The 26,722-nt window shown below is 47.7% G+C and overlaps 1 protein-coding gene across 29 annotated transcripts in view; it reads left to right on the top strand.

Moving 5' to 3' along the window:
• The window catches only part of Mapt (microtubule associated protein tau), a 94,755-nt gene that overhangs the window by 22,119 nt on the left and 45,914 nt on the right, over positions 1–26,722 (top strand). For all 29 annotated transcript variants that reach the window (XM_034505172.2, XM_076935656.1, XM_034505162.2 and 26 more), the window contains exon 2: positions 23,880–23,992. In XM_034505172.2, the coding sequence (XP_034361063.1) occupies positions 23,893–23,992 (100 nt within the window). In that variant the 5' untranslated portion in view covers positions 23,880–23,892. The remainder of the gene's footprint in view (positions 1–23,879; positions 23,993–26,722) is intronic.

Here is a 26,722-nt window from a genome sequence, read left to right as displayed (position 1 = left end):
GGGGGGAGGCTGAGGGTACTACAGAGTGTTTACAATAGTAGGTGGCAGCACACTTCCTCTTCCTCTTCCTCCTCCTCCTCCTCCTTCTCCATCCTCTTCCTCTTCCTTGTCTTCCTCCTCTTCCTCTTCTTCCTCCTCCTCTTCTTCCTCCTCCTCTTCTTCTTTTACTTTTTCAAGACAGGTTTTTCCTGTGTAGCTTTGGCTATCTTAGAACTTCCTCTGTAGACCAGGCTAGCCTTGAACTCAGAGATCCACCTGCCTCAGCCTCCCAAGAGCTGGAATTAAAGGGACAGCACACTTCTTACTAACCAAGAGACAGAATATAACAAGCTCAATGGAGCATCATGTCACCTAGTGCCCCTTGCAGTTGCTACTATAGGTCCCTCTCCCACGCTGCCACCAATAATCTGAAGATAATGAAGCCCAGAGTGGCCAGATCATCCTAATTTTTCAAGATCAGTTGGAAACTACTCCATTTGGGCTAGCAAGGTGGTTCAGAGGGTAATGTCACCTGCTGCCAAGTCAGACAGCCTGGGTTCACAATCTACACAGTAGAAGGAGAGAAACAACTCCCAAAAATTACCCTCTGACCTCCACTTGTGCACCCTGCCCATGTGTACACACACACACACACACACACACACACACACACACACACACTAAAATGTTATATAAAAATTTTAAAGAAATTTTGCTGTCATCAAAGATCCCTCTTGTCAACAAGTGTGGTGGCACACATCTTTAATCCCAGTACTTGGGAGGCAGAGGCAGGAGGATCTCTGTGAGTGAAAGGGCTACATTGTGAATTCTAGGTTAGCCAGAGATACCAAGTGAAATCATCTGGAGAGAGAGAGGGAGAGAGAGGGAGAGAGAGGGGGAGAGAGAGAGAGAGAGAGAGAGAGAGAGAGAGAGAGAGAGAGAGAGATCCTTCTTGTCAAACATTGGCAACTAAGCTAGAGAAATTAACATGATCCTGGGGTGTTTGTCTGATTTGGACTTACTGTGAAGAGAGCACTTCAGCATCAATTGTCCCAGTAACACAAAGGTTTCCTTTAGTAGTTCTGTTATTGTGTTAATCACAGCTGATTCTTCAGCCCCAGCTAACCAAAACCAAAGAATTCTTTACAATCAAAATAGCAACAGCCCTGATAAGAGTCTTTAATCTTCCCTCTGAAATTTCACAAGCCAGGTCTCCATCTTCTGCTGTTCTCAACATTATCTTCCAAGCTCCATCAGAACATCCCACAGAGCTCCTAACATCCCAATGGCTCTTCTAGCTCAAAGCTCCAGAGTCCTTCCACAGTCCTCCCCCAGACATGGTCAGGTTGTCCCAGGGATACCTCACTATGCTGGTACCAATTTCTGTCTTAGGGTTTACTGCTGTGAACAAACACCATGACCAAGGCAACTCTTATAAGGATAACATTTCATTGGGGCTGGCTTACAGGTTCAGAGGTTAGGCCAATATCATCAAGGCGGGAACATGGTACAGGAGGCATCAGGCAGGAATGGTACAGGAGGAGCTGAGACTTCTACATCTTCATCTGAAGGCTGCTAGCAGGATACTGCAGGATACAGGCAGCTAGGATGAGGGTCTTAAAGCCCACACCCACAGTGACACACCTACTCCAACAAGACCACACCTTCTAATAGTGCCACTCCCTGGGCTGAGCATATACAAACCATAACATGGTGATGCCAGGACACCATCCCAATGGAATGGTAGTGCTTCACCCTGCAAACCACGGACACAGGACACTGCTGCTTCTCTCTAGCTGGAGCCAGCTCCTGGCAGAGGAGCAAGGCCACTGGTCATCAGAAGCGCAGTATTGCCTCAGGATTCTCACTCCATCCTTATAAAGATGCTGTTCGCCGGGCAGTGAAGAGAGAGTGGATGAATGCATGCCTACTCTGTCCCTCCCGTGGCCTCTCTGCAGCTGTATTGGGAGCTAACTGGGATTGAGACTTGTCTTGTAAGGAAGAGCCCTTGATGCCTGAGCATGGGTGGATGCGGGCTTGTTTCCTGCACTCTCCCCAACTCCATGGTCTGTTCCACCTTACTTTCTTCCTCTTGCCTTCTGTGTCAGACAGAATGGTGGCAAGATGCAGAGTCATGCTGCAGGCATTTCTTAAGGGCTTGAGAGCTAGGCAGAATGGGGTCAGTGGTCCATGAACCTCCTCCCCCTGGGTTTCCATAAGAAGACGGTTCTATACTCCAGGACCACTCCTTCTGCTCAGTCATCTTAGGCTTTCTCTGCTTCAAAGGTAGCATTTGCTCAAGCAGGTGCAGCGGGTGCCTATATAGTGCAGGAGAGAGGGCATTTGTAAGGAAGGCATTTGGGGCAGGATACACAGAGAGCCTTTTAAAAGACTGCTGCTCTCTGGTGCTAAATACCACTTCCAGAAATCTGTCCTTAGGACATAGTGAGGGAAAAAGGGGTTACTATCACATGCCTGCCATCCCAGCACTGTGCAGGCTCAAGCAGGACGGTCCCGAGTTGTAGGCCAGCCTGGGCTACATGGAAAAGCCCTGTCTCAGCAAATGGGGGACAAACAATGGTTTAGAGATGAAGATGTTTGTTGAGCTGTTGTTAACAATAGAGAATCTCAGACAAGCTACAATTCCACCCTCTAGCACAGTGGGTCTCAACTTCCTAATGCTGTGACCCTTTAATACAGCTCCCCATGCTGTGGTGAACCCCAACCATAAAATATTTTTTGCTACATCATAACTATAATTTTGTTACTGTCATGAATTGTAACGTAAACATCTGACGTGCAGGATGTCTAATATGCGGCCCCCAAACCTCTGCTCTAGGAGATAAATATGTAGTGTAGTGCACTAAAAAAAATTGTGTCTGTGGAATTTTTAAAAAGATTTTATTTATTTATTGTATGTGAGTACACTGTCGCTTTCTTCAGACACACCACAAGAGGCCATCGGATCCCATTACAGATGGTTGTGAGCTACCATGTGGTTGCTGGGAATTGAACTCAGGACCTCTGGAAGAGCACTCTTAACTGCTGAAACATCTCTCCAGCCCTGGAATTTTTTTTTAAAGATGTATTTAGTTTTATTTTATGTCTAAGCATTTGCCTGCATGTATGTATGTGCACCACATGTGTGCCCACGGGAGACAGAAAGGGGCAGCAGATCCCTTGGAACTGGATTGCAGATGGTTATTAGCCACTGTATGGATACTGGAAACAAAACCTAGATCCACTGCAAGAGCTATAAGGCCTCTTAATGCTGAGCCATCTCTCCAGCCCATCAGTGCAATCTAAATTGTTTCAAAATGTATGGGAAAGTCTGAGTGTGGTTGTGTATGTCTGTAATCTCTGTACGTGGGAGACTGAGGCAGGAAGGTCAAGGCAGGTTCAAGTTCAGCTTAGGCTACATGGTAAGATCCTGTCTCAACAAACAAACAAACAGAGGAAAAAGGAAATGGGTGGAAAGGTTAATTGGAATGTCTCCATTGGTAGCGAGCAATTCTATCTCTATACTTCATAATATAGGCACCTGTCACTTCTTAAATATGGAGTTTAAAACTAGAGTTAAGACTGTCCAATGGTTGGCCAGGCAGTGGTGGCGCACGCCTTTAATGCCAGCACTTGGGAGGCAGAGGCAGGCGGATTTCTGAGTTCAAGGCCACCCTGGTCTACAGGGTGAGTTCCAGGACAGCCAGGGCTACACAGAGAAACCCTGTCTTGAAAACCAAAAAAAAAAAAAAAAAAAGACTGTCCAATGGTGTACATCTGTAGGGCCAGCTATTCCATAAGCTAAGGCAGGAGGATCACTTGACCTTAAGAGTTGTTTTTGGACCAACCTACATAAGAGTAAGATCATGTCTCCTAATATTAAATAGGTTGAAAAAGATCTTTTAGAGAATAACACACCCGTCAGTCATTTTGTCTGTAACCCCAACATATAGTTTAGCTAAGGCAAGAGGATTTACATTCAGAGCCAATGAGAGCTACATAGAGAGACCCTGTCTCCAAACAAACAAAATGCAAACCAGTCCATGAAGGTTGGATCATGGATCCACCCAGCTTGAGCTCATCCCCAAAGATTGCCTGAAATGCTTGAAACTAGGAGTGTTTTAGATTGAAGGGGGATGTTGCAGGAGGTTTGGGAGTATTTGTTTAGATGTAGTAGTTAAATATCCCTAATCTCAAAGCCCTAAATACAAAATTCTCAGAAATCTGAATTTTTGGAGCATCAAAAAGTTTTAGATTTCAGAGACTCTGTGGAGAGATGGCTCGGCGGTTAAGAACACATACTGCACAATCACAAAGACTAGAGGTGGGATCCCAGCACTCAAGTAACCAACTGGGCATCCCGAGCATGTCATTACCCCAGCACTTGGGAGAATGGGGATAGGAGGATCTACAGGGCTTGCTAGCTTCCAGCCTAGCCTAGAAAATGTGGGTGCCAGGCTCAGGGAGAGACTCTGCCTCAAAGGAACAGGCTGAGAATGAAAGAGAATGTTGCCCTCTTCTGGCCTGTAGATAGATAGATAGATAGATAGATAGATAGATAGATAGATAGATAGACAGACAGACAGACAGACAAAAAGTATTTGAGGTTTTGTTTATTTGTTTTTGAGGCAGGGTCTCTCTGTGTAGCCTTGGCTATCTGGAACTCACTCTGTAGATCAAGTTGGCCTCGAATTCACAGAGATCCACCTGTCTCTGCTTCCCAAGTGCTGGGATTAAAGGCATTCACCACCATGCCTGGCCTAGGACACTTACCCTGTGGTACTATCATGTGATTGGCTTAAAGGCTCTGTAGGCAGTAGACTCATTCTTTGAAGGGAAACTTGTCTACATTTTCTCTGTGCCTTGCCCAGTCTCAGACTGAACATCGCTACCCCTCCCTCAGGAAGTTTCTTAGGGATATATAAGCAGCTGGTCCTCACATACTTCAGGGAAAAATATGAATATAAATATTCATGCCTGCACATATGCACTTTATTATATAGATAGCTTTATATAAATATATACCTAAATAGAGATAGCTGCAGTATGGTCCTCTTAGCAGTAGGTAAGGCTGGATCTTGGGCCTCTGGTGTTTATTGTATTATTTAAGTAACTTTTCTGTAGGTTTGAAACTTTCCAGAATGAATATGTGGGGGAAGGAGAACCAGCCAGCCCTCTGCCCTTTTTCTACAATGGAAATATACTTTGAGCCCACAGTAATAATTTGTCAGTTTAATTCATTGGGTGTTTGGGAGGGGGAACTCTTGGGCTGTGGCTGTCCAATGTCCACACTTCCAGGGGACAGATGTTTCGCTCCACTGACCTGTGGGGTGGGAGGTCCTGGTCTGTGGCTGAGACGTGCGACTCAGCAAAGTACACTGGGTGAAGTTCATGCCTCAACAGCCTGCTCCTCCATGCCCTGCAGTGGCCCAGCCTCCCACGCCCAGTCTCAGACCCCGCCCATTGCCTTGCACCACCTCTCCCCCACCTCACAATGTTTGCTTAGGTTTCTTTTCCCCTTTTCTATTTCTATGTTCTCCTCCAGGGCCTCCCTGCTAGTATATATTAAACTTAATAACTTAATAACTCTCCTGGGGTTGGCGAGATGGTCCAGTGTTATTACCATACAAATGCAAACCCAAATGTCATGTCCTGGGTTCCATCCTCAGAACCCAAGGTGGACTAAGAAAGCCAACTCCTGAAAGGTGTCCTGTGACCTCCACGCATGTGCCGTGGGACACGTGTGTGTGCGCGCACACACACACACACAATTAAAATCCCAAAGGTGTTAATAGTTAAAGAATAAGTTAGGTCAGCAAGCAATCTTGATCTTCATAACAAAGTGAAACTGGAGTCTCCTTCATTCATTCTTAGCCTTCTTCTGTTCCCAGCTTGGTCTAATTTGGGATTTTTTGTGGTTGTTTTGTTTTGTTTTGTTTTTGCTTTCTGTACTGGACTTGAACCAGGGCCTTACACATGGCAGGCAGGCAGGCAGGCAGGCAGGCAGGCGCTCTACCATTGAGCTGCATCTCTAGTCCTTTTTATTATTTTAATTTAAAACAAGGTCTCAGTAAATTCCCCAAGCTGTTCTTGGACTCCTGATATAGCCTAGGGAGGCTTGAACTTTTGATCCTTCTGCCTGGGCTACAGTAGCTGGGATGACAGGCCTGCACCACAAGGCCCAGCGCCAGATGGATGTTTGCTGAGGTGTCCTTGACATTTCCAACATGGTCACCCTCTTCACAAGAATCCATAGAGACCTGGACTTTGCCTTTCTCCCAAAACCACCTGTAGTTATCAGCAAAACCAGGTAGATGCCTCAGTAACCAGCAAGTCCCAAGTTGCAGTGGCTCTGCGTCCTGCACAGCCTGCTGCATCTTCCTGCAGCTTCCTGTTCTAGCCTGGACTGTCCCCTCCTCCAGTCTCCCTTTCCTTGAGAACTCGTCCACATCCTTTGGGTCACAACATGAATATCACTCCCCAGGGAACTTTTCTCTCAACCTGTCCAGGCTTATGACCTACTTAGGAAAATACAGGGAGAGCTCAATAAATATTACCCACGCCCCAAAGCAAAACCAAAACCTCATTGTTTTTTAATCCTACTTAAACCTTCTCTCTTTCCTTGTTAGTCTCCCCACCTGCAATCGGTCCCCTAATTCTCAAGTATAGATTGCCTGGTCATTGTTTGCTGTTAATTGATCCCTGGAGTTCAGGCTCCCAGGCATCTTGACCATGATGTGGCCACCTCTACCAAGCTAAGCCCCTCTAGATGGGGTCTGGTGCTCTGAGGAGGGGTTTACGCACCTGTAGAATTTGTCTTGTTGCTAAAGACTAAAAGAGGGGATAGTGAGATGGCTCAGTGGACAAAGACACTTGCCACCAAGCTGACAACTTGAGTTCAAGCTCCAGACCCCATATGGTGGAGGGACAGAAGTGACTCCTAGTTTTCCTCTGACCGTCACATGCTTTGCCATGGCATGTGCCTACATAGATACATGAATAGATAAACATATAGATAAACATGTAAGATAGATAGATAGATAGATAGATAGATAGATAGATAGATAGATAGAAGAGAGAGGCAGAGAGAGGAAACTAAAGAAGAGGGAGGTGAGGTGCTCCCAGGTTTTTAGACTTTGCCTCACCCCAGCATATGTCACAAAGCAGGAAACTGAGGCTCAGAATGGTTGTGTCACTCACCCAAGATCACATGGCCAGCACATCAAAAAATAGAATTTAAATTCAGCTTCATGGTGTTTTTATTTGTGAATTCATTACAATAAAATTGTATTTGTTTTCTTTAAAAAAAAAAAACCCAGATTTTGAACTCAGCTTCATTATTTTTTTTTAAATTTTGAGTTCATTACAATAAAATTATATTTATTTAAAAACAAAAACAAAACAAAAAAAAGAGCCAGAAAGCTGGCCATGGTGGCTCAGGCCTTTAGTTCCAGCACTCGGGAGGCAGAGGCAGCCAGATCTACAAAGTGAGTTCCAGAGTTCCAGGACAGCTTGGGCTACACAGAGAAAACTGGTCTCAAAAAAACAAAATAAGGAAAAAAAATTTAAACCCAGATCTTTCAGCCACAGCCTGCATTTTAATACCTCCCACCCCCGATAACTGTTTGATTCCCAAGATTAGATGTTCTATCTATGACTTTCATCCCCAGAATGTGATAACTATTGTCTGGGAACGAGCCCACAGTAATTCCAAATGCACCTATTTCTGCTTTGTCACAGCTGTCTGGTCCCTGCCAACAGACCAGGGAAGTAGGTCACGGCTGCAGGGACCACGCGCTGGCTGCTGCTTCTGTTTCAGGGACCAAGAGGTGGCCAAAGCCTGCCAGGAGTATCACCCTCCACAGACTCTGCTTGGGTTTCATATCCTGATCCTGGGGGCCATGACCAACTCTCACACTGCCGAGTGTTGCCTTCTAGAATTCTCTGTGGCTGCTGTGTGAGGCAGTGTCTAGAGGACTGGGCATTGGCCATAAGCAGGTATTTGATGAGCTAGGAGCATCTCTCTTCATTCTCCTGGGGACCACTGCAAACAGAGCTGCTGGGTACTGAGGGAGAGTTGCCCTTTAATGCACAGAATCCTACAGAACTGCCACATCTCCACTCAGTAGATGCCTGGAGCTAACCTTTGCTTTAATAGCCCACTTCTCTATATTATTTACAAAAGTAACCCTGGTTTGAGGTGTTTGTAGCAATGGCCAGAGAAGAAACCGTTACTTTAATGACTCTTGTGTATTTCACCAAGCCAAGAGGTTTTTGTCCTTTTGTTTTTTTAATTGTGAGTAAATGGCTGGGTATGGTTGTGTATCCGTTTACTCTCAAACTTATGAGGCAAGGACAGGAGGATCTCTGTGAGTTCAAGGCTAGCCTGGCCTACATAATAAGTTCCAGGCCAGCCCAGAGCTACAGAGTGAGACCCTGTCTCCAAACAAAATCAAATAAAATACATAAAAATTTTAAGTAAATGTTAGTCAAGATGTGGTGACCCTTGCCTTTAATCCCAGCACATAGGAGGTAGAGGTAAAAGGCTCAACAAACGTTTGAGGCCAGCCTGATCTACACAGTGAGTTCCATGTCAGCCAGGGCTATAAACCAGCCCTGTCTCAACACCTCACCTCCCTGTAAAATAACGTAGACAAGAAGGAAGTTCGCCTTGGTGACATGCTTACACGTGCCTGTAAGTCCAGTGCTTGGGACACTGAAACAAGAGGATTGCCGTGAGTTTAAGATCTACCTGGTCTGCAAAGCAAGATTTTGTCTTTAAGGGGTGGGGCCTGGGGATATGACTCTGTTAGAGCACTTGCCTAGCATTATCTGAGGCCCCGAGTTCAGTCCCTACCACTGCAAAGAGAAAAAGAAAACCCGCAAGTGTCTATTCATGTATCCCTGATAATGTGAAGCCTTGTTTTATTCTGACTTTTGTTTGTTTGTTTTGGTTTTGTTTTTCTTTTGTTTGTTTGTTTTTTGAGACAGGGTTTCTCTGTGTAGTCCTGGCTGTCCTGGAACTCACTCTGTAGACCAGGCTGGCCTCGAACTCAGAAATCCGCCTGCCTCTGCCTCCCAAGTGCTGGGATTAAAGGCATGCGCCACCACCACCCGGCATTTTTGTTTTTCAAGACAGGGTTTCTCTGTATAGTCCTGCCTGTCCTGGAACTCACTCTGTAGGCCAGGCTACTAGCCTGGGACTCACAGAGATCTGCCTACCTGATTGCCAGGATTAAAGCTGTACCATGCCCAGCTTGTTTGTATTTTTGATATAGGGTCTCACTCGATATCCCCAGCCTGGAACTTGTGGCCAATCCTCCTGCCTCAGCTTCCTGTGTTGGAGGTACAAGCATGAGCCACCACAGGACCACTCTCTGCTTTTGTAAATCACAGCTGGATTGCTAATAAATCACTGTAAAGGGCAGTGAAGCGTCTGCATTTAGCAAGCACTAAACCATACCCCAAGGTACAGCTTTGCTTTTTTATTAACTTTTTAACTTTAAACAGCGAATTATTTTCTTCCTTCCTTCCTTTTTTTTATTTAATTTTATTTTGAGAGAGAGAGAAGCTCCTGTATCCAAGATTGACTTCAGATTTGCTATGAAGTCAGTGATGACCTCACACTTGACACCCCTGCCTCTCCAAACTCTGAGATACAGGTCTATGTCATCAGATCCAGTTTGTGCAGCTCTTGGGGTCCAGCCCAGGGATTTGAACATCTTATAATAGGCACTGTACACACTGAGCTATATCCTAAGTCTTAGAGAAGTGGTGTGTGTGTGTGTGTGTGTGTGTGTGTGTGTGTGTGTGTGTGTGAAGGAGAGATGGCCTAGCAGTTAGGAGCGTCGTCTGCTCTTCTAGAGGACCCAGGTTCAGATCCCAGCATCCTGTCAGGTAGCTCACAACCTTCTGTCTTCGGCTCCAGGCAGCCCCCTCGCAACCGTGAGGTTACAGCACACACTTCTCAGAAACATGGAAAGCTGTTGGCCCGGACTTGGCACAGCCCAAGAGAAAAAGCCAACTTCTTATTTTCCCTTTGCCACTCACTGGCTGGGCCACTTCCCACATCTGTGTAGCCTCGTCACAATGACATCTGCTTTCCTTCCCACAGGGAAGGTGGACCCTGGACCTGAGGCCATCTTGAGCTTTTCTCCTTTGAGTTTAACCTTGTGGGTTAACCATAGGGAAAAGCAAGGGCAAGCACTTGGCTCTGTCTCTACAAGCGAGCTGCCTGCATCCCAGCCTCATGGGTGACCTCTGGCAGAAGGTCAGCAGCTGAAGCTGTGCTTGGCCTTGTCCCTCCTCAGACCCTCCCCTCCTCCCAGCAGCCAGGCAGACTCCCTTGGGTAGCTGCCTCTGCTCTGATCTTCCCTCCACCATTCTCCTCCCCTTTTCCCTGTGCTCACAACACGCCCCCCCCCCCCAAGCCTTCATTATGCAACCTGATAAATTCTTGCCCCAAGACCCGCCTGGAGCATTGGTCAGGACTGGTCCTGTAGGGGGCTCCAGTACTCACCACACCTGTCCTTTGTCACCCAGAGTTGCCAAAAGCATCTGGATTCTACTGGACTGTTGGCTTCCCCAGCAGTCTCAGGACCCAAACTTGGGAGTGGTGCTCTCTGTTAATGTCTAGCCCAAAGACCCAGCACATCTCCGACTTCCCTGTAGTCCTTAGGGAGCTGTCCCCTGAAGTGGGGGCAGACTTTCATCGTTCTTTGTGCCTCATGCCTCTCCAATCTGGGCCCTTCCAATATATTTTCTTTCCGGTCACTCTTTCCCAACCGCCTGCCTCTCTCTCCCACCTCAGTAAAGCTTGTATGTTAGCACATGCAGGCCTAGAATCCAGACATGGGAGGGGAGTGTGGAGAGCACTGTGAGTAGCCACTATTCCACTCTCCCACTCATTCATGAGGTGCCTGCCCCATGCACAGGTATTGAGAGGTTTCCAGTAGTAGTTCCAAAATAATTCACTCAGTTGTCTCCACCCAAAATGTGTACCGCCAGTGTGAAACCAGGAGCATGGTGTGACACTGATGACCTGACTAGTGTCGAGTGGAAGACAAGAAAATCACTGATTGCTGCCAGTGTCTCCAGATTGTTAGATTCTAGCTCAGTCCTCCAGGGAAGGAGACAGGACCAGAGAGACCAACTATGGAATTCTTCCAAAGAGATTATAATGGCAGATCTGTTTCTGGTGTCCCTCAGCTTCCTCTGCACTCCCAACCTTGGAGGGCAGGGGATTCTTATGAAACCCACTCTTTGCCCCAGCACCTTCCCTGGTAGCCATCTGGTCTCCTTGTCCATGACCTCCTGCCCTTTTCTGTTCATGAACACTCTGCTTTAATGTGTTAACCCAGCATGCGGCCTGTCCCTCTCCATGGAGGGATGGTTGGTCTGCAAGTCTTGTGGCCCATCAGCCCTAGAAGATGCCCTCTGATAGTGCCTTTGTCCTATACCCTCTGCTTCCTGGTAGGTGACAACCTGAATTCCACCACTTCCCTGTCTTTTGGGATATTTTTATCCCACCTCCAATAACAATCCTGAGATTGTACAAACAATGGGCAAGCCACCTTGACAGTTTAATGCAGACAAAATTTCCCTAGTGACATGATTTAATCCAAAACCAGAGTGACAGCAGGGAACTCTGTGTACAAGCCATTCCTTGGATGAACTGTTTACCCTATGGATCCTGAGGTTCCTGCTGGGAGACTGGAGACAGAGATGCCAAGGCCAACCAGCAACAGACTCTCCAGGCCAGCTGGGAGTCCTAGCTGGTACCCAGGCTCAAAGGGCATCTCTATTTTTAGACACGGCCAAAAAAAAAGAAATTTAATTTTACACCTCTTATGCAAATTTTGATTTGGTGTATTTTGTTGTTAAATTGATGTTTTGCTTTTAGACAGAGTCTCACTATGTTATCCTGACTGGCCTGAAATTCACGTTGTAGAACAGGGACCAGGCTGGCCTTGAACTCACAGACCTGCCTCCATGTCTGTCCCACCTCATTGCTGGGATTAGTCATGAGCTGCCACATCTGGCCCTTATGTAACTTTTGAAAACAACCTCTGGTTCCTCTTCTTTTTTCCTCTGCTTTATTTTTTGAGATAGAATCTTGGTGTATAGCCCAGGCTAGCCTTGCACATGTAATAATTCTGCTACAATTTCCCAAGTGCCAAATATTATAATCATGGACCCACCACACCCACCTGTGTATGGTTTTGCTGGTGACTCCTGAGACACTCAAAAACCCAGAGGAGGCAAGCAGCATGATTCTAGTTCTCACTGACCATTTTCCTCTCTTGATATGTACATGTGCACATAGCACAACCATACATACCCATGCACACATGTGTGCACACATACACACACCAACATACGTGCTTGTGTACTTATGCACACAGTACATACACACACATACACACACATGCACCCATACACATACTCATGTACATATGTGCTCTCTCTCACACACACAAATACTTATGTGTGCGTGTATGTGCATGCACTAATGCACTCTCTCCCTCTCTCTTCCACAGTGAAGTGTTCTGTCATTTTTAATTTTCCAAGGAGAACTTCATTTCCTGCTATGAGCCTAGGTTCTCCCTTCTTCCCCATCTTTCCCTGAATCCCGCTCCCCCTCCCACCAGCCTCCCTGTTTCTGGACATGACTCCCATCCAGGCTTTCTTTGGGTCTTTCTGCTGCATGGTAGACATTTGGCGTCCAGCAAGGCTGCTGCTTCAGCAGTGTGTTCTTGAGGCGCAGAACCTAAATGTGTGCCTGGGCCTCCTTTTCCTGCCTCTCCCTGACCTAGATTCCTGCCGTGTCCACTCTAAGTGGTCCAGGTCTGCAGTGCCAGTCCATCCTCAGTGGGCTGGACTCGGGTGTGAGCATATTCTGTTTTGCTCAAACGAGAGTGTGTTTATTGCTCTTTAACGGATGTCAACACGGCAGATGTTTGAAAACGCTACAGTGAGGAAAACATGCGATCACAAGGGGCGTCTCCTGAGGGGGTGTCTATAAAGGGGGTGTCTCCCAAGGGGACATCTCCCTACAATACTTTTGAAGAAATGCCTGTTCTTCCTGCAGCCTGAGGGTTTTTGTCTCCATTCACTGACACGTTCTCTATAAAAGTGATATTCATGAATAATTTCTACTGTTGCTCTTTGCTCTTGAAGGGGCCTTTGTAGGCCCCTCACCCCTCCTACAAAGCGGTTGGCTTCACGAAGGGTGTGCCAGGACAGGGTTTTGGCATGGTCCCCAGGGTGTCACGGGACCAGGGGATGATCTCACTGGGTCCGCCATCTGCCCTGCCTGGCCGGAGGCTTCATCGGGAGGGCCAAGGGGCACCACGTGCCCTGGGTATTTTCAAACAAGAGCCTTTAGAGAGAGCTGGCAGTTCTATTGCTAACGGGTATTTCTCCCCTGGTAGGCTCCCAATTCTATAGCGCTCCAGGGGCTTCTGCAAGGGCAGCTTCGGGGAGAGTATTGTTATAACACAACCTAGGGCAAACCTGGTCCCTGTGAGGATCTAAGATGAGTTGGGGCATTTACCCTGAGAAGCTATTTGGTCTGAAAATACAACTATCCCATAAAGGTTTAGATGCACCCATAAAGCTTTAATGATAATTCCCGGAGATGGCCCTTATGTAGCTTTTAAAACATATGTATTAATTGTTAACCCCCACATCTTCTGGACAACTGAGGATCAAAGAGGTTGATTGTGACCCAGGCTCACACAGCTAGTAATGAAGGATCAAGGCAGCCAAGCCAGAGTATGCCCTGCCTTGTTGTGAATTCCCTTCCTGATGCCACCACATAGAAGAAGGGGGTGGGGCAACTGGATGTGGTGGCACACATCTGTACTCTGTACACATCTGTACTCTGCACACATCTGTACTCTGTACACATCTGTACTCTGCACACATCTGTACTCTGTACACATCTGTACTCTGTACACATCTGTACTCTGCACACATCTGTACTCTGCACACATCTGTACTCTGAGCACTCTGAGAAGCTCAGGAAGAGGATCAAGTGTTCAAAGCCAACCTGGGCTACATAGTAATACCCTGCCCCCACCCCTCCACTGAAGAGAAAATTCAAACCTCCTCGTCCTTGACCCAGGGTGTCATTTCTTCTGTGTGTTTGTGAACACTGTTTATTTTCTGTCCATCCAAGACAACACCAAGTTCAGGTCATTCATTACAGAGAGACAACCTGCTCCTTAGCCCTGGTTCCTGACACTGGCCCCTCCCCCCTGCCCCTCAAGACATGCTCTCAGACTCAAAAAATAGGAATGAAGACATCTAAAAAATTGCCACCTTCCCTCCCCCAATTTTCCTTTTCCTTCCCCGGCTTCCTTGTTGTCCCCATCTAATGAAATGTCTTCACAAAAGAGAGCCAGTTTTGGCCTGTTCCCTGTGGCCTTTCAAACTCCTGTCTCCCCCACTGCTTGTGGGCAAGTCCCCAGCAAGCTGAGACTCTCCGGTGGAAAGTTCCAGGCTCAGTTTGTCCCCCCAGATCTGTCTCATCTTCCCTGTGCTCACCCAAGGACTGCACTAGGAGCGAGGGACCAGCACCCCAACCTTCCCCTGGGGTTGTCCTTTATTCCCCCTCTGCTGAAACCATCCCAGAAGTCCCCCACTTGCCCTTGCCCTCCCCTCCAACTGACCCACCCTGTCCCTGGATGCCTTCTCTTACCTCTATCTAGGTAGAGCTCAGGTTATCCCTGAATGCCTCTCCTGGACAATCCTTATTCTCTATGTTCTTTTAAGTCTCCTTATTGGGTGTCTATGTGTCACAGTGACAGGTCTTTTCAGGTTACCACAGTGCAGCCACTAACGTGCCACCTTCCACATGCAGTATTTTAGTGACACTCACAGCCACCCTGCAGTTTGGATAGGGCAGGTGGCCTCAACATCTCTCCTGTAGTGAGTTTTCCAGCTGACTTAAACCTGGGTTTTGACTCCAGGCTAGAATTCTATCTAGACAAGTCTAGGGAGAGATGTGAACCAAGAATCTCCCTCAGGGTGATTTAGAACCCAAAGCCACAAAGTTGTAGAGTCGGCCACCAATTCACCTGCTGCATTCTGGGAGGAAGCAGGAGGAGGTTGGGGCCATCCTGTTCCAGTGCAGAGAGGCTTGATACAAAGAGGGCATCTCTGACCCTGAGGTCTGGCTTCAGGGGAACCTGGTTCAAAGGGAACAAAGGGGGTCCCCTGGGCTCTCCTGTGAGCCTCCCAAAGCCCTGCTGTGAAGATGAGGCTGTGTGCTTCCAGGTGCCTCCAGAAAGACAGATTCCGGCTGAGGAGAAGGTTCTGTGGGTAAATTAGCACTTGAGGTCAAGCATAAGAACCTAAATTGGAATCCCTGTGTAAAGACGGATACTGTCACATTGAGTGTCTATAAACCCCGTGAGTCAGGAGGCAGAGACAGGAGACTCTCCATAAGCTAACGTGACATCTGCAACGGCAAACCACAAGGTGAGGACTGACCTGAGGTTGTCCTCTGACCTCTCCATGCACAACGTGGCTGCGTAGGTCTGCAGTTAGACAAACCCCACCCAGTGTCAGACTGAAGGCAGGGTGATTTAAGGATAGAATAGAAAACTTGTATTAGTACTCGGCTATAGAATTATTTGCTCTTAAGGAAAATACACATGGCTTACAAAGAGGGAGGCTGTAAAGGAAGTGTGGTAGCTCTTGCCTGTAATACCAGCACTTGGGAGATTGAGACAGGAGGATTGGTAGTTCAAGGCCAACCTAGCCTACATGTAAGACATTGTCTCAAAAGACAAGGGAGAAATGGACTGGAGGATTTAAAAGCTCCCCTTATCCATCTGGGTCTCTGAGTTCAGAGGACTAAGGTAGACTCAAAAGTGGTGACAGGGACACTGGTGGCTCTTGAACCAGACAGAGGCTCAGCAACCCACCTCTACCAACATTAGGATATGTCACATGACAGCTCCTGCCCCAAAAGTACTTGGGTCTGGGGAATGTGTCAATGACAGAGCAATTACACTAAACTAAACACACAAACAAACAAACAGCTCAGAAAGGGAAAGTAAAGAAAGCTAAAGCCCCAGGGGCATTGCAACCTTTATCTCTATTTTTTGGGAAGGAAGAGTTGAGACAGGGTCTCACTACGTAGATCTTATTTGTCTTGAACTCAGATATCTGCCTGCCTCTGCCTCTCAAGTGCTGGGATTACTGGCATGCCCCATCTTTAAGGCTGAATTGTTTGGCCATATCAAACAAAGCTTTTTAGTCCAAGCAAGCAAACAAAATCCCCAGAAACCCTTACTTAAAACCAGAACTGTAGCTAGGCATAGTAGTACACACCTCTAATCCCTAGCAAGGGGTGGAGATGGTTGGAAGGGAGGGAGGGTCAAGCAGAAAGATCATGAGTTCAAAGCTAGCCTGGGCTATATAGCAAGATGTTTAAAAAACACCAGAATTTGCCGGGCAGTGGTGCACGCCTTTAATCCCAGCACTTGGGAGGTAGAGGCAGGCAGATTTCTGAGTTCGAAGCCAGTCTGGCCTACAGAGTGAGTTCCAGGACAGCCAGGGCTACACAGAGAAACCCTGTCTCAAAACAAACAAACAAACAAACAAAAAATACCAGAACTGTCCTCTCCAGCACAATGTATGACTTTTCTACACTGGTGGACAGCAGCCAGCTGACATCAGCCATGACATATGTGTGCACACAGCAGCGCTACCTCCTCTCTGAAGCTACTTCCCTTCCTCTTTTCACACAAATGCTGATTTTTCTCTTTTGATAGAGACCCAGGGTCATTCCAGATCCTCACCGAAGTGAGTCTCCTCTGGTTATGCTCAATTTTCTTACATTTAATTTGGCCGTTCTGCTTGACACTTGGGTCTGTTATTGCTCCGTTCTAGAATGTTCTGTGGTAAACTGCAATATGATATGACCATGAGCTCAGAGGTCAGCCTTGCAGAGCACCTCACCTGCCTTGTTAGAGAGACACGTGATGACATCCAAAAGGAAATGTAACTTCTGAGCTGCCAGGACCTGGCCACAAGGGGGCCTTTAAGTCTTGGAGGATGATCTTGTCTTTAGTTGCATCCTGATCCCCGGCTCCTCTGTGTCCTGACAGGAGGGCTTTCCTCCATGCCTTGGCTCCAGTGGTGGCAAGACTGCGTGCTGCTTCAGCAGCCTTTGTATGGAAAAGTGCAGGAGCTGGACCACAGGCGTTTGCATCTAGAGCACAAGGAGAAGGACCTCGGAGGAATCGAGACATTTCCTTTGGTTGAGCCAGTGTGCTCACAATCCTTAGCTGGCATCTAACTCAAGTAACCTAGGCTGGCCTCAAACTTGACATGTAGCCGAGGTTAGCCTGGAATTCCCTCCATCTCCCAAGTGCTGGGTTTTGAACCCTGGCTCTCCTGGATACTTTCTTTACGGCTTCACAAATTAATCTTTCTAAGCCACTTATGGAAGCAAGCACAGTGACCAACTGTTGTAGCAATTAAATAAACCAATACCAGGAACCACTTGAAACCTGGTTTCTGCCCTTAGGAGAATCCTGCTTCCTGCCTACAGACCCTGACAGATTCGAAACAGAACAGAAGCAAAGGAGAGAGATACAGTGTACAGGAAAAAAAAAAAAAAAAAAAAAAAAAAAAGCCTCTTTTTAAAGATTGCTCTACTTTGCTCTACTTTATGTGGAAGGGTGTTTTACCTGCATGCATGTATTGTGCACATGCATGCCTGTGCCCACAGAAATCAGAAAGCAGCATTGGGCGTGGTTGTGAACCACCAGGTAGGTGCTGGGAACAAAACCTGGGTCCTCTGCAAGAGTAACAAGTGTTCTTAACCTCTGAGCCTTTGGTTTGTTTAGCCTTTGATTTTTTTTTTTCTTCCAGACAGGGTTTCTCTCTGTATAGCCCTGGCTGTCCTGAAACTCTCCGTGGACCAGGCTGGCCTCAAAATCAAGAGACCCACCTGCTTCTGCCTCCCAAGTGCTGGGACTAAAGGCATGAACCCCCACCGCTCAGCTCAGCCCTTGATTTTTTGAGACCAGGTCTTACTATGTACTCCCAGTTGGCCTTGCTAGTCATATGGTCAAAAATAACTCTTGAGAGCAACGTCCATTGGGAGGTAATTTGGAAACTCTATCTCTACTTGCTTTTTACTAAATCTGCCTGCTATCTATTTTTTTATTTAGTGGGTTCCTTTGGGGCGATGGGGTTGTTTGTTGAGACACATATATTTGTAGGCAGGTAGGTAGGTAGGTAGGTAGCCCCAGCTGGCCTCGAACTCTCAGAGATCCGCCTGCTTAAGCTGGGGTTAAAGATATCTGTAACTACTCCCAGTTAGGATGATGTTGTTGTTGTTGTTGTTGTTGTTGTTGTTGTTGTTGTTGTTGTTGTTGTTGTTGTTAAAAGAAAAAACAAAAAAACAAAAACCACTTTATGGACATAATTAACATGCTGTAAATGGATGTTTCAATACATTCACAAAGCAATGCAGCCCTTCCTCTTATCCGAGGCCAGTTTAGGTTTTTAACCCGAGGCTGGTGAGGGCGAGCCCTCCTTCCTTAGGAACAGCAACCTGGCTGTGGCAGATCCGCTGAGTCACAGCGCCAGTGTCCGAGCTGATCCCGGTCTGGCGTCTGGCGCCCCCTAGCGAGGCCTGAGCGCAGCAGAAAACCCCACTCGGCGCTGCCAGGAGCACCCCACCCCACTCCCCCACCCCCCACCCAGGAAGCTGCTGGATCCCGCTCTCACAGGCGCCTGCAGCGCTGAATCACAGACCCCAGACCAGACTCACTCTGGCTTTCCCTGAATTCCCCTTTTACTGCCCTTTTACAAAGGAATGGTGGCTTGTGGGAAATGCAGCGAGCCATGTGGCACAGTAGCTTAGAAATGGGTTTTCATGGCAAAAGACCTGAGTTCGAACTCTGCTTGCCCTAGCTACGCGGGTTACTCAACATCTCTGAGCCTGGTTCCACAGATATGAGAAGGTACTAATCATTCCTTCTGGCGTGGTTGTACTTCAGACATGATCCTGTAAACTGCAGGGGCTGGAGTTTAGAAGCCACTGTATTTAATTACCCAACTACCTAAGGGTGTTGAGGCCCCTCCCTTACCGAAGGAGCTTTCCAGAAACTCAAGTGCTGGTTACTAAACTGTTTTGCCAGGCGCACGCAAGACCCATGCCATGAAGGAAGCCTACTGTAGCTCCATCTCAAGCAAGAAACGCCCCCAAAATAGGGCAGTCTGCAGTCCAAGGAGGTTCCTGTCTCCCTTGGGAAGAAGGTTGGAAGATCTGGGAGCTAGTAGAGACCAGAGCTTCCTTCGGAAGCCTGAAGGGAATTGCTAATTGGTATTTGTAGATTTCTCCTGCAAGTTGAAGAACCAGGTGGGGAATCACTCACTCCCCAGACCCCAGCACCACTGGGAACCTTGCTCCCAGGGGTAGCACGGTTGGAAGGCAGAGGGCATCAGTCATGTCCTCAGTAGACTGAAATGTCTCTCAAGCCTGTCAAGTCCCTGTGGCTGCTTGCCCATCAGGATTCTTCTCCTGCCCACTGTAAAGGTTTACGATGAGCTCAGAGGCTCTGCCATGGAAAGTAGCCAAGGGAAGAAGCAGACAAATTCATGAGAGCAAGCAGGGCCCCAGGAGGGTTTCAGAGAGGTAAGCAAGGTAGCCAGTTGCTTAGGGTTCCCTTGTCCACCTCTTGACACCTTAGAGGGCCACTTGAGGTGGTAAATGGGCTGTACAGAAGACAGAAGGGTCGATGTCTTTAAGCCTGGGAAGCCACTGCTCTTCAGGGACAAAAGGGCCTGGGGATTCATCTGCACACCCCTGGGCCTCCAAAGGTCTGGGAAATACCTCTGTTAAGGTGACAATAGTAATATCAATCGATATATGTATCTAAAAGGAGCCTGCAAGGACTCCCGAAGGGCCTATGAGGAGCACTGCCAACAACTCCCCTCTTTGGCAGGTAAATACTTCCTGGTGCCAGGTGTTGGGGCTCTGAAGCACCAGCCCAGGCAGGTGTCCCATGGGCCTCTTCCACTCCTGTGTCATCAGAGTGGGTCCTAAGGCTGGAGAAGGTGTCAGTCCTTGCTCTCCAGGGATCTGTTCTTTCTGGGGTTTGTTCTAGTGGACCCCCAAGGATGTTCCAGAACATTCTTTTCTTTTCTCATCACCCACCCTTACTTCCTCTTCCCTCTTTCTTCTGCCTTCCCTACACTGAAAAAGGAACACAGGGCCTTGTACACGCTAGCTAGTGTTCTACCATGGAGCTCCATCCTCGGTTTGGCTTGGCTCCTAGGTCCTGAAACCCCAGCTGACCAACCAAGCCCAGCCATGTGGGGTATAAAGATGGAGCAGGATCCTAACAGCACCTTCCCTCCCAGGACTGGGGACTTTCCCTCCTTATACAGTTTTCCCCGTCCCCCACAAAGGAAAATAGTGACCCTTGAGATGTCCACAGTTTATTTATTTTACATAGTAAATAGTAGCCTGTGTTTTTAAGGCTGATTTAATTTCTGCACAGACTCTGTAATTCATCCTGCTTGCTTCTGGGGAGTGTGTCTGGACCTCTAGCCCTGACCGAGAGTGGGATGTGTGCAGGGGCAGAGTGATCATTAGGAACCAGGTCATGGCCTGGATCGTGGTGTGTGTGCATGGGTTTAGTGAGACAACTAGTCAGTCAGACACACCCTGGACCACTATCCCCAACCGGCAAAGTGCAGAGCATCACCCAAATGCTTGAGTGATTCTTGGCTCTCCCGAGTTGGAAGGTATGGAAACTTCTAGAAACAGCTGGAGACACTCCAACGTGGAAAGCAAGCAAGACTCCACGTTGAGAATGCAGGATGTCCATGGCTACACCACCCTGGATGTGGGTGATCTCATCTGATCTTGGAATCTACACAGGGTCAGGACTGATGAGTACTTGAGTGGGAGAATATAGAGAGGTCACTGTGCAGGGATTCTTGCTAATATTGTTATTATTATTTGGAGAGTATAAAAAAATATACCGGAGAAAGGGCCGGAGAGATGGCTCAGCAGTTAAGAACACTGGCTGCTCTTCCAGAGGACTCAGATTCAACTCCCATTACCCACATGGCGGCTCATAAGTATCTGTAATTCCAGTTCCAGGGGATCTGACCCTTTCACACAGACATACAGGCAGGCAAAACACCAGTGCACATAAAACAATTTTAAAAAGAAAAAGAAAATATGCTGGAGAAAAGACGGGTTTGGTGAGGAGGAATGAGAGTTTGAGGCTCACTTGGGTCTCAAAAGTAAAATGAAGGGCTGAGGAGATGGTTTAGTGCATAAAGTGCTTGCAGCACAAGCATCAGGACCTGAGTTCAAATCCCCAGAAACCACACAAAGAGCACATGTGTCTGTAATCAGGGTGCTCCTACAGCAGGCACACTGGGAGAAGGGAACTGAAAATGGCTGAGAGGACTTAGCCAGCTATGCACAGCTGGAAGAAAGCAAGAGACTGTCTCAAATAATGTGGAGAAAGAAGACAGACTCCCAAGGTTGGCCTCTCACCTCCACCATATCATACTGAGACACCTAAGCACACATAAGTAGAATTCACACACACAAGTGCGCATGTGCGCCCTCACACACACTGACTGAAGAGATGATACATGCCAGGTGGCTCTGGTGCACGCCTTTAGTCCCAGCACTCAGGAGGCAGAGGCAGGTGGGTCACTGTGAGTTCGAGGCCAGCCTGGTCTACAGAGTGAGTTTAGGTGTTGACTGAGGAGTAACACCTAAAATAGATCTCTGACCTGCACTGAACACAGGCACACACCAAAAATTAAAGATGATGATGATAAGTGTAATACCTCTATATTAAAAAAAAAAAAAAAAATCTCCTGATCTACAAAATGAGTTCCAGGATAGCAGAGCTATATTACACTGAGAAACCCTGTCTCCAAAAAACAAACCTAGACACAATGCAGGCAGGTTGGAGTTGCCGCTGTCTCCATGACTCGTGGTAACCAGCGCGAGCTTGCCGACAGGTAGAACAAGAAGAAGCAGAGCGACTTGGTTCAGGGAAAGCACGGGGAAGATGGGCTCCTGCCCACAAGCAGAGGACCTACAGCAGAAGCAGAAAAAGACAAACGGGGAGGAGGAACCCAGGTAGCTTTCTGGATTCGTGTCCAACTCTCCGGCCCTTGGCCTGGGTGCCTGAGCCAGTCCTGACATGCTCAGTTTCTTCTTGTAATGCTCACAGGTCCCAGCACCGATGGCATTCCCTTTGCCCTGCGTCTGCAGCGGGTTCCTTTTGTGCTTCCTTCCTTCGGGGGGCGAGGTGTGGTGGTGTTTACCCCTCCTAGTGCATTTTATTTCTGTGGGACACACCTCAAAGTATTAAAAGTAGCTTCATTAAAAAACAAACAAAAAAACCATAAAAACAAACACCCATGAAAAAAATTATAATTTTAATGGAAGCCAGAGCTGGTAGTAGAAAAAAAAATCCCCTAGAGCTTGTTAAATTAAAAGATTCCCAGTTGTTTGTGTTTTGCTTTGTTTTTCAACTTGATATCGGAGAAGAAGAATGTCTAATGGTAAAATGCCTCCATCAGAGTGCCTGAGGGCAAGTCTGTGGGGGTGTTTTCTTGATTGATGGTTGGCATGGGTGGGCCTGGCCTACTGTGTGCAGTGCCACCTCTGGGCAGGTGGTCTTGACTTGTATAAGAAAGCAGGCTGAGCAAGCCATGAAGAGCAAGCCAGTTGGAGGCGGTCCTCCGTGGCCTCTGCTTCCGTTCCTGCCCTGACTTCCCTCTATGATGTGTGTGACCTGGGAGTTGTAAGATGAAATCAACCTTTTCTTCTCTGAGTCTGTCTTGGGCATGGTGATTTATCACAGCAGTATAAACAAATCAAAGCAACGTGAATTGAATCACCAGTTAGGAAAGTGCAGCCTTGGGGAAGGGCGTCTTCTCTCAAGCAGTGCTCTTCAGCAAACAGAAGGACCCCGTTGTGCTGTCCCCATAGTGTCCCTTCAGCTTACCCCTCTTTGCCCAGCCATCCTTGCCCCTGCCTTTAGTATACTTGTGGATTGTAATGCCCTGCCTAACTGCACTCTGACTTTGAAAGTCAACCTACCAGTTTCTAAGCCACACTTCCGAAGCCCACGTCTCCCTTTCTCCTTTACCCACATCTAGTTCTGGCCTTTGAACTCTCCCCCTGGACATGGTTGTCACCCCCATGCCAGCAGACACTCGTACACTCCCATTAATCCTGCACATTGCTGCCAAGTTCACCTTAGAATACCTCTTTGGTGCTGTCCCTGCCGGTGAGCAGAGTCCAAACCAGCCGCTTCATCCTCCTCCAGATGCTGCTATGCCCTGCAAGTGACTCCATTTGTCACTGCCTGGGTGGACATGCAGGGGCTGGAGGAGGATGCTGGCAGATCTTCCTGTCTAGATGCAAGGCAGGGCACTACCTCCGTAAAGATACAAGCCCAGCATGCACAGGGCCCTGGGTTCCATAGTCCTGGCCATAGTCAGCTGGCATTCACAGAACGAAGGTGCCACTCTCTTCCTTCTAGCCTCCTGTCCTGAGGAGAGAGGCCCTCAGTCACTTCCCCCCATAGCCACTGAACAATGTACAAGTCAACAGCACTTCTCAGCACTCTGTGTGGTTTCAGATATGAGCTAATGAGATGACAAGAGACAGAAGTGTCACCTGCTTTAGTGGGGATGCTGAACACTCAGTGAGCATGGGCATCAGTTTTCCTGGATGGGAAGTCAGGAAACTGAGGCTTTCCTACTGTGACTTGCAGGGAGGGGTGGCTTGCTCCTTGTCCCCAACTCCACTACCCTAAGAAGTCAGATCATTGGACTCAGCATCCCACCTGTAACCCACTCCATTGCCTTTTTACCTCCAGGCTTTGAACCAGTATGGCTGAACCCCGCCAGGAGTTTGACACAATGGAAGACCATGCCGGAGATTACACTGTGCTCCAAGACCAAGAAGGAGACATAGACCATGGCTTAAAAGGTCAGTGGGCAGGCAGTGGAACCCAGTCTGTGTTTGCCTCAGCAGGGGCTGGCAAGAGGGGTTCAAATCCTAGATTTTAAAGGAGTTGTTCCTACCTTAGAGCACTAGAGTGTCAGGAGAGGGATGTCTCATTAATTCGAATGGACTAAGAAAAGTAAAAATGTGAGGGTATTGAATATTGAACTCCACAGACAGCGTGACAAAGTGGGGGAGAGGTTGTTACTCTCAGCTCTACAGGAGCCTCTTTGAGTTCTTAGCTATACAAACCTGGCCATCTGGACTCTGTCAGGCAAGAGTATGTTACTCTGGGATTCTGAGTATATCCTCATTAATAAACTGCATCAGGTTGGGTAAGGCATGTCGCCACTGTCCAGTAATTCCAGCATTCAAGAAGCAGTGGCAGGGGGATTGCTGCAAGTTCAAAGCCAACCTGGTTTGTAGAGTGAGTTTGAATTCAGCCAGGACTACACAGAGAGATCCTGTCTCAGAGTGTCTTAGGACTAGCGAGATGGCTCAGTGGTTAAGAGCACTTGCTGCTCTTCTAGGGGACCTGACTTTGGTTCCCAGCACCCACGTCAGTCAGCCCACAGAATCTGTTAACTCCAGTGTTGGGAAACTGACACCCTACACCTACATTGCATTCATAGATTTACATACATATGCATAAATATAAATAACGGATGTAAATTTTTAAAGCACTTCTCAGATTTAGTTTAATTAATTAAAACTGCATCGGCCTCTGCAGAGTCTATAATGTAGTCTTCCGCCTATGTTAATTTGGCCTCAAACTCTTTCAAACTCCTTCAAACTCACTGGTTGTCCATCTCACTGTGTGCATGTGTGCAGAAGCTGTGGGAGTGCTCAGGGCCACACACACACACACACACACACACACACACGAGGGGGCAGAGAGAGACAGAGAGAGAGAGAGAGAGAGAGAGAGAGAGAGAGAGAGAGAGAGAGAGAATGGAAATTGCTGATCCTTAGAAGATGCTGTAAAAACAGAAGTGTCCTGTCCTACCTAGAACTGTGCTCCCCAAAGAAGCCAAAGACACCTAAGAGATTCTCATCAAATCAAGTCTTGCTCCCGAGGGTATAGGATGAGCTGTTTGTAGGCGTGGAATGACAGCTTTGAGTTGGCAGGAGATATCACAGTAGCAACAACAGCTCAGTTAAGTGAGTGACACAAGACTGTTTTGAATAATGACGAGAGACTACACGCTGAATTCACAGTGTCTGCGTGGATGCTAGACACTGGGCTATACGAGTAGACGCAACAGAAAGCCTGTGGAGTCGGGGCAGTGGTCACACAGGCTCTCGAATTAAAAGGTGCTGATGTGCAACACTTTCCAGGCCTTCGAAGGGGGCTGCTTCTCCCTCTTCTCTCCCTCCAAGGATAATGTAACTGAGGGGGATGGGAATCCATAGTGAGTTTGAGGCCAGCCTAGAAGACATGAGACACTGTGATAAAACAAAAGAAAATATGAAAAGGGCCCTTCTTTGACTGTGCTCTGAAGGAGACTGGGAGGTGTATACTTCAATCCCGTTTACCTTTCTGCTCTCTGTTCTGCTTTGTACATAGAACCAGCTGCCCCTCCACCACCCTAGAAGCCCAGAATCTCACTGTTGCCCAAGGGGACAGCCTTCGTCTCCACTGAATGTCCCAGCCACACTGCCACCTAGCAAGTACCAGCCATGCTCAGTGCTCCCCGCCCATTGATTTGTCATGGCCCTGACCAGACTTTAAATGACTTTCTGTAGCGCCCTGAGGATCTCACACCATCCCATCTAATCTAGACCTCCTTGACACAATCCTAGCAGCTTTGTGACTTGAGCATGCTCCCTGCTTTGTCCAGTCATCACCAAGGACGGAGAGGTGCTTGTTTGTTTATTTGTTTGTTTGTTTGAAAGACAGTCTCTCTACATAGCCCTAACTATCCTAGAACTCACTATGTAGCCCTGGCTAGCCTCAAAATTATGGATCTGCCTGCCTCCTGAGTGCTGGCATTAAAAGCATTATCCCCACACCCATCCCAAGGCCCATTTCTTGTGTTACAGCATGGCCCTCAGGCCAATCGCCTCTCACCTATGTGTGTCCAGCCCCACACACGCTGTACCTGAGAATGGTTCTCGCTCTTCACATGGTTGAGAAAAACAGCCCTCATGAGTATATGGCTTCCATCTTCAAGGGGTCTCACGAGTAAGAAAGATGTAGCCTCCTACATCGGCACAGCTCTGTCCTGAATTCTATCAGAATTCTGTTGTCAAAAACAACAGACGGAATGGGCTCCAGGTGGGGCCCCTCTCTGCCAGGCAGTGGGTGTTAGATAGGGTTTTATTTCTGTGAAGAGACACCATGACTACAGCAACTCTTATAAAAGGAAGCATTTAATTGGGACTGACAGTTCAGAAGTTTTATTATGGTGGGAAGCATGGTGGCACGCAGGCAGACATGGTGCTGGAGAGGTAGCTGAGAGTTCTACATCTGGATCAGAAAGTAGCAAGAAATGACACTGACACACTGGCCAGACCTCAGAGCCTGCCTGGCAGTAACAGTCTTCCTCCAATAAAGCCACACCCACTCCAACAAGGCCACACCTCCTGATTGTGCAACTCCCTATGGGGCCACTTTCATTCAAACCACCACTTGGGGTGTTAATCTGTTGTGGAACATGGGGTGATACTGGACTTCCCCCCATGGCCAGAACCCATTTGTCCCTTTGATACAAT

Source organism: Arvicanthis niloticus, chromosome 6 (assembly GCF_011762505.2).
Source record: "Arvicanthis niloticus isolate mArvNil1 chromosome 6, mArvNil1.pat.X, whole genome shotgun sequence".
Lineage (NCBI taxonomy): Eukaryota > Metazoa > Chordata > Mammalia > Rodentia > Muridae > Arvicanthis > Arvicanthis niloticus.
This window is presented reverse-complemented; position numbering and strand designations above follow the sequence as displayed.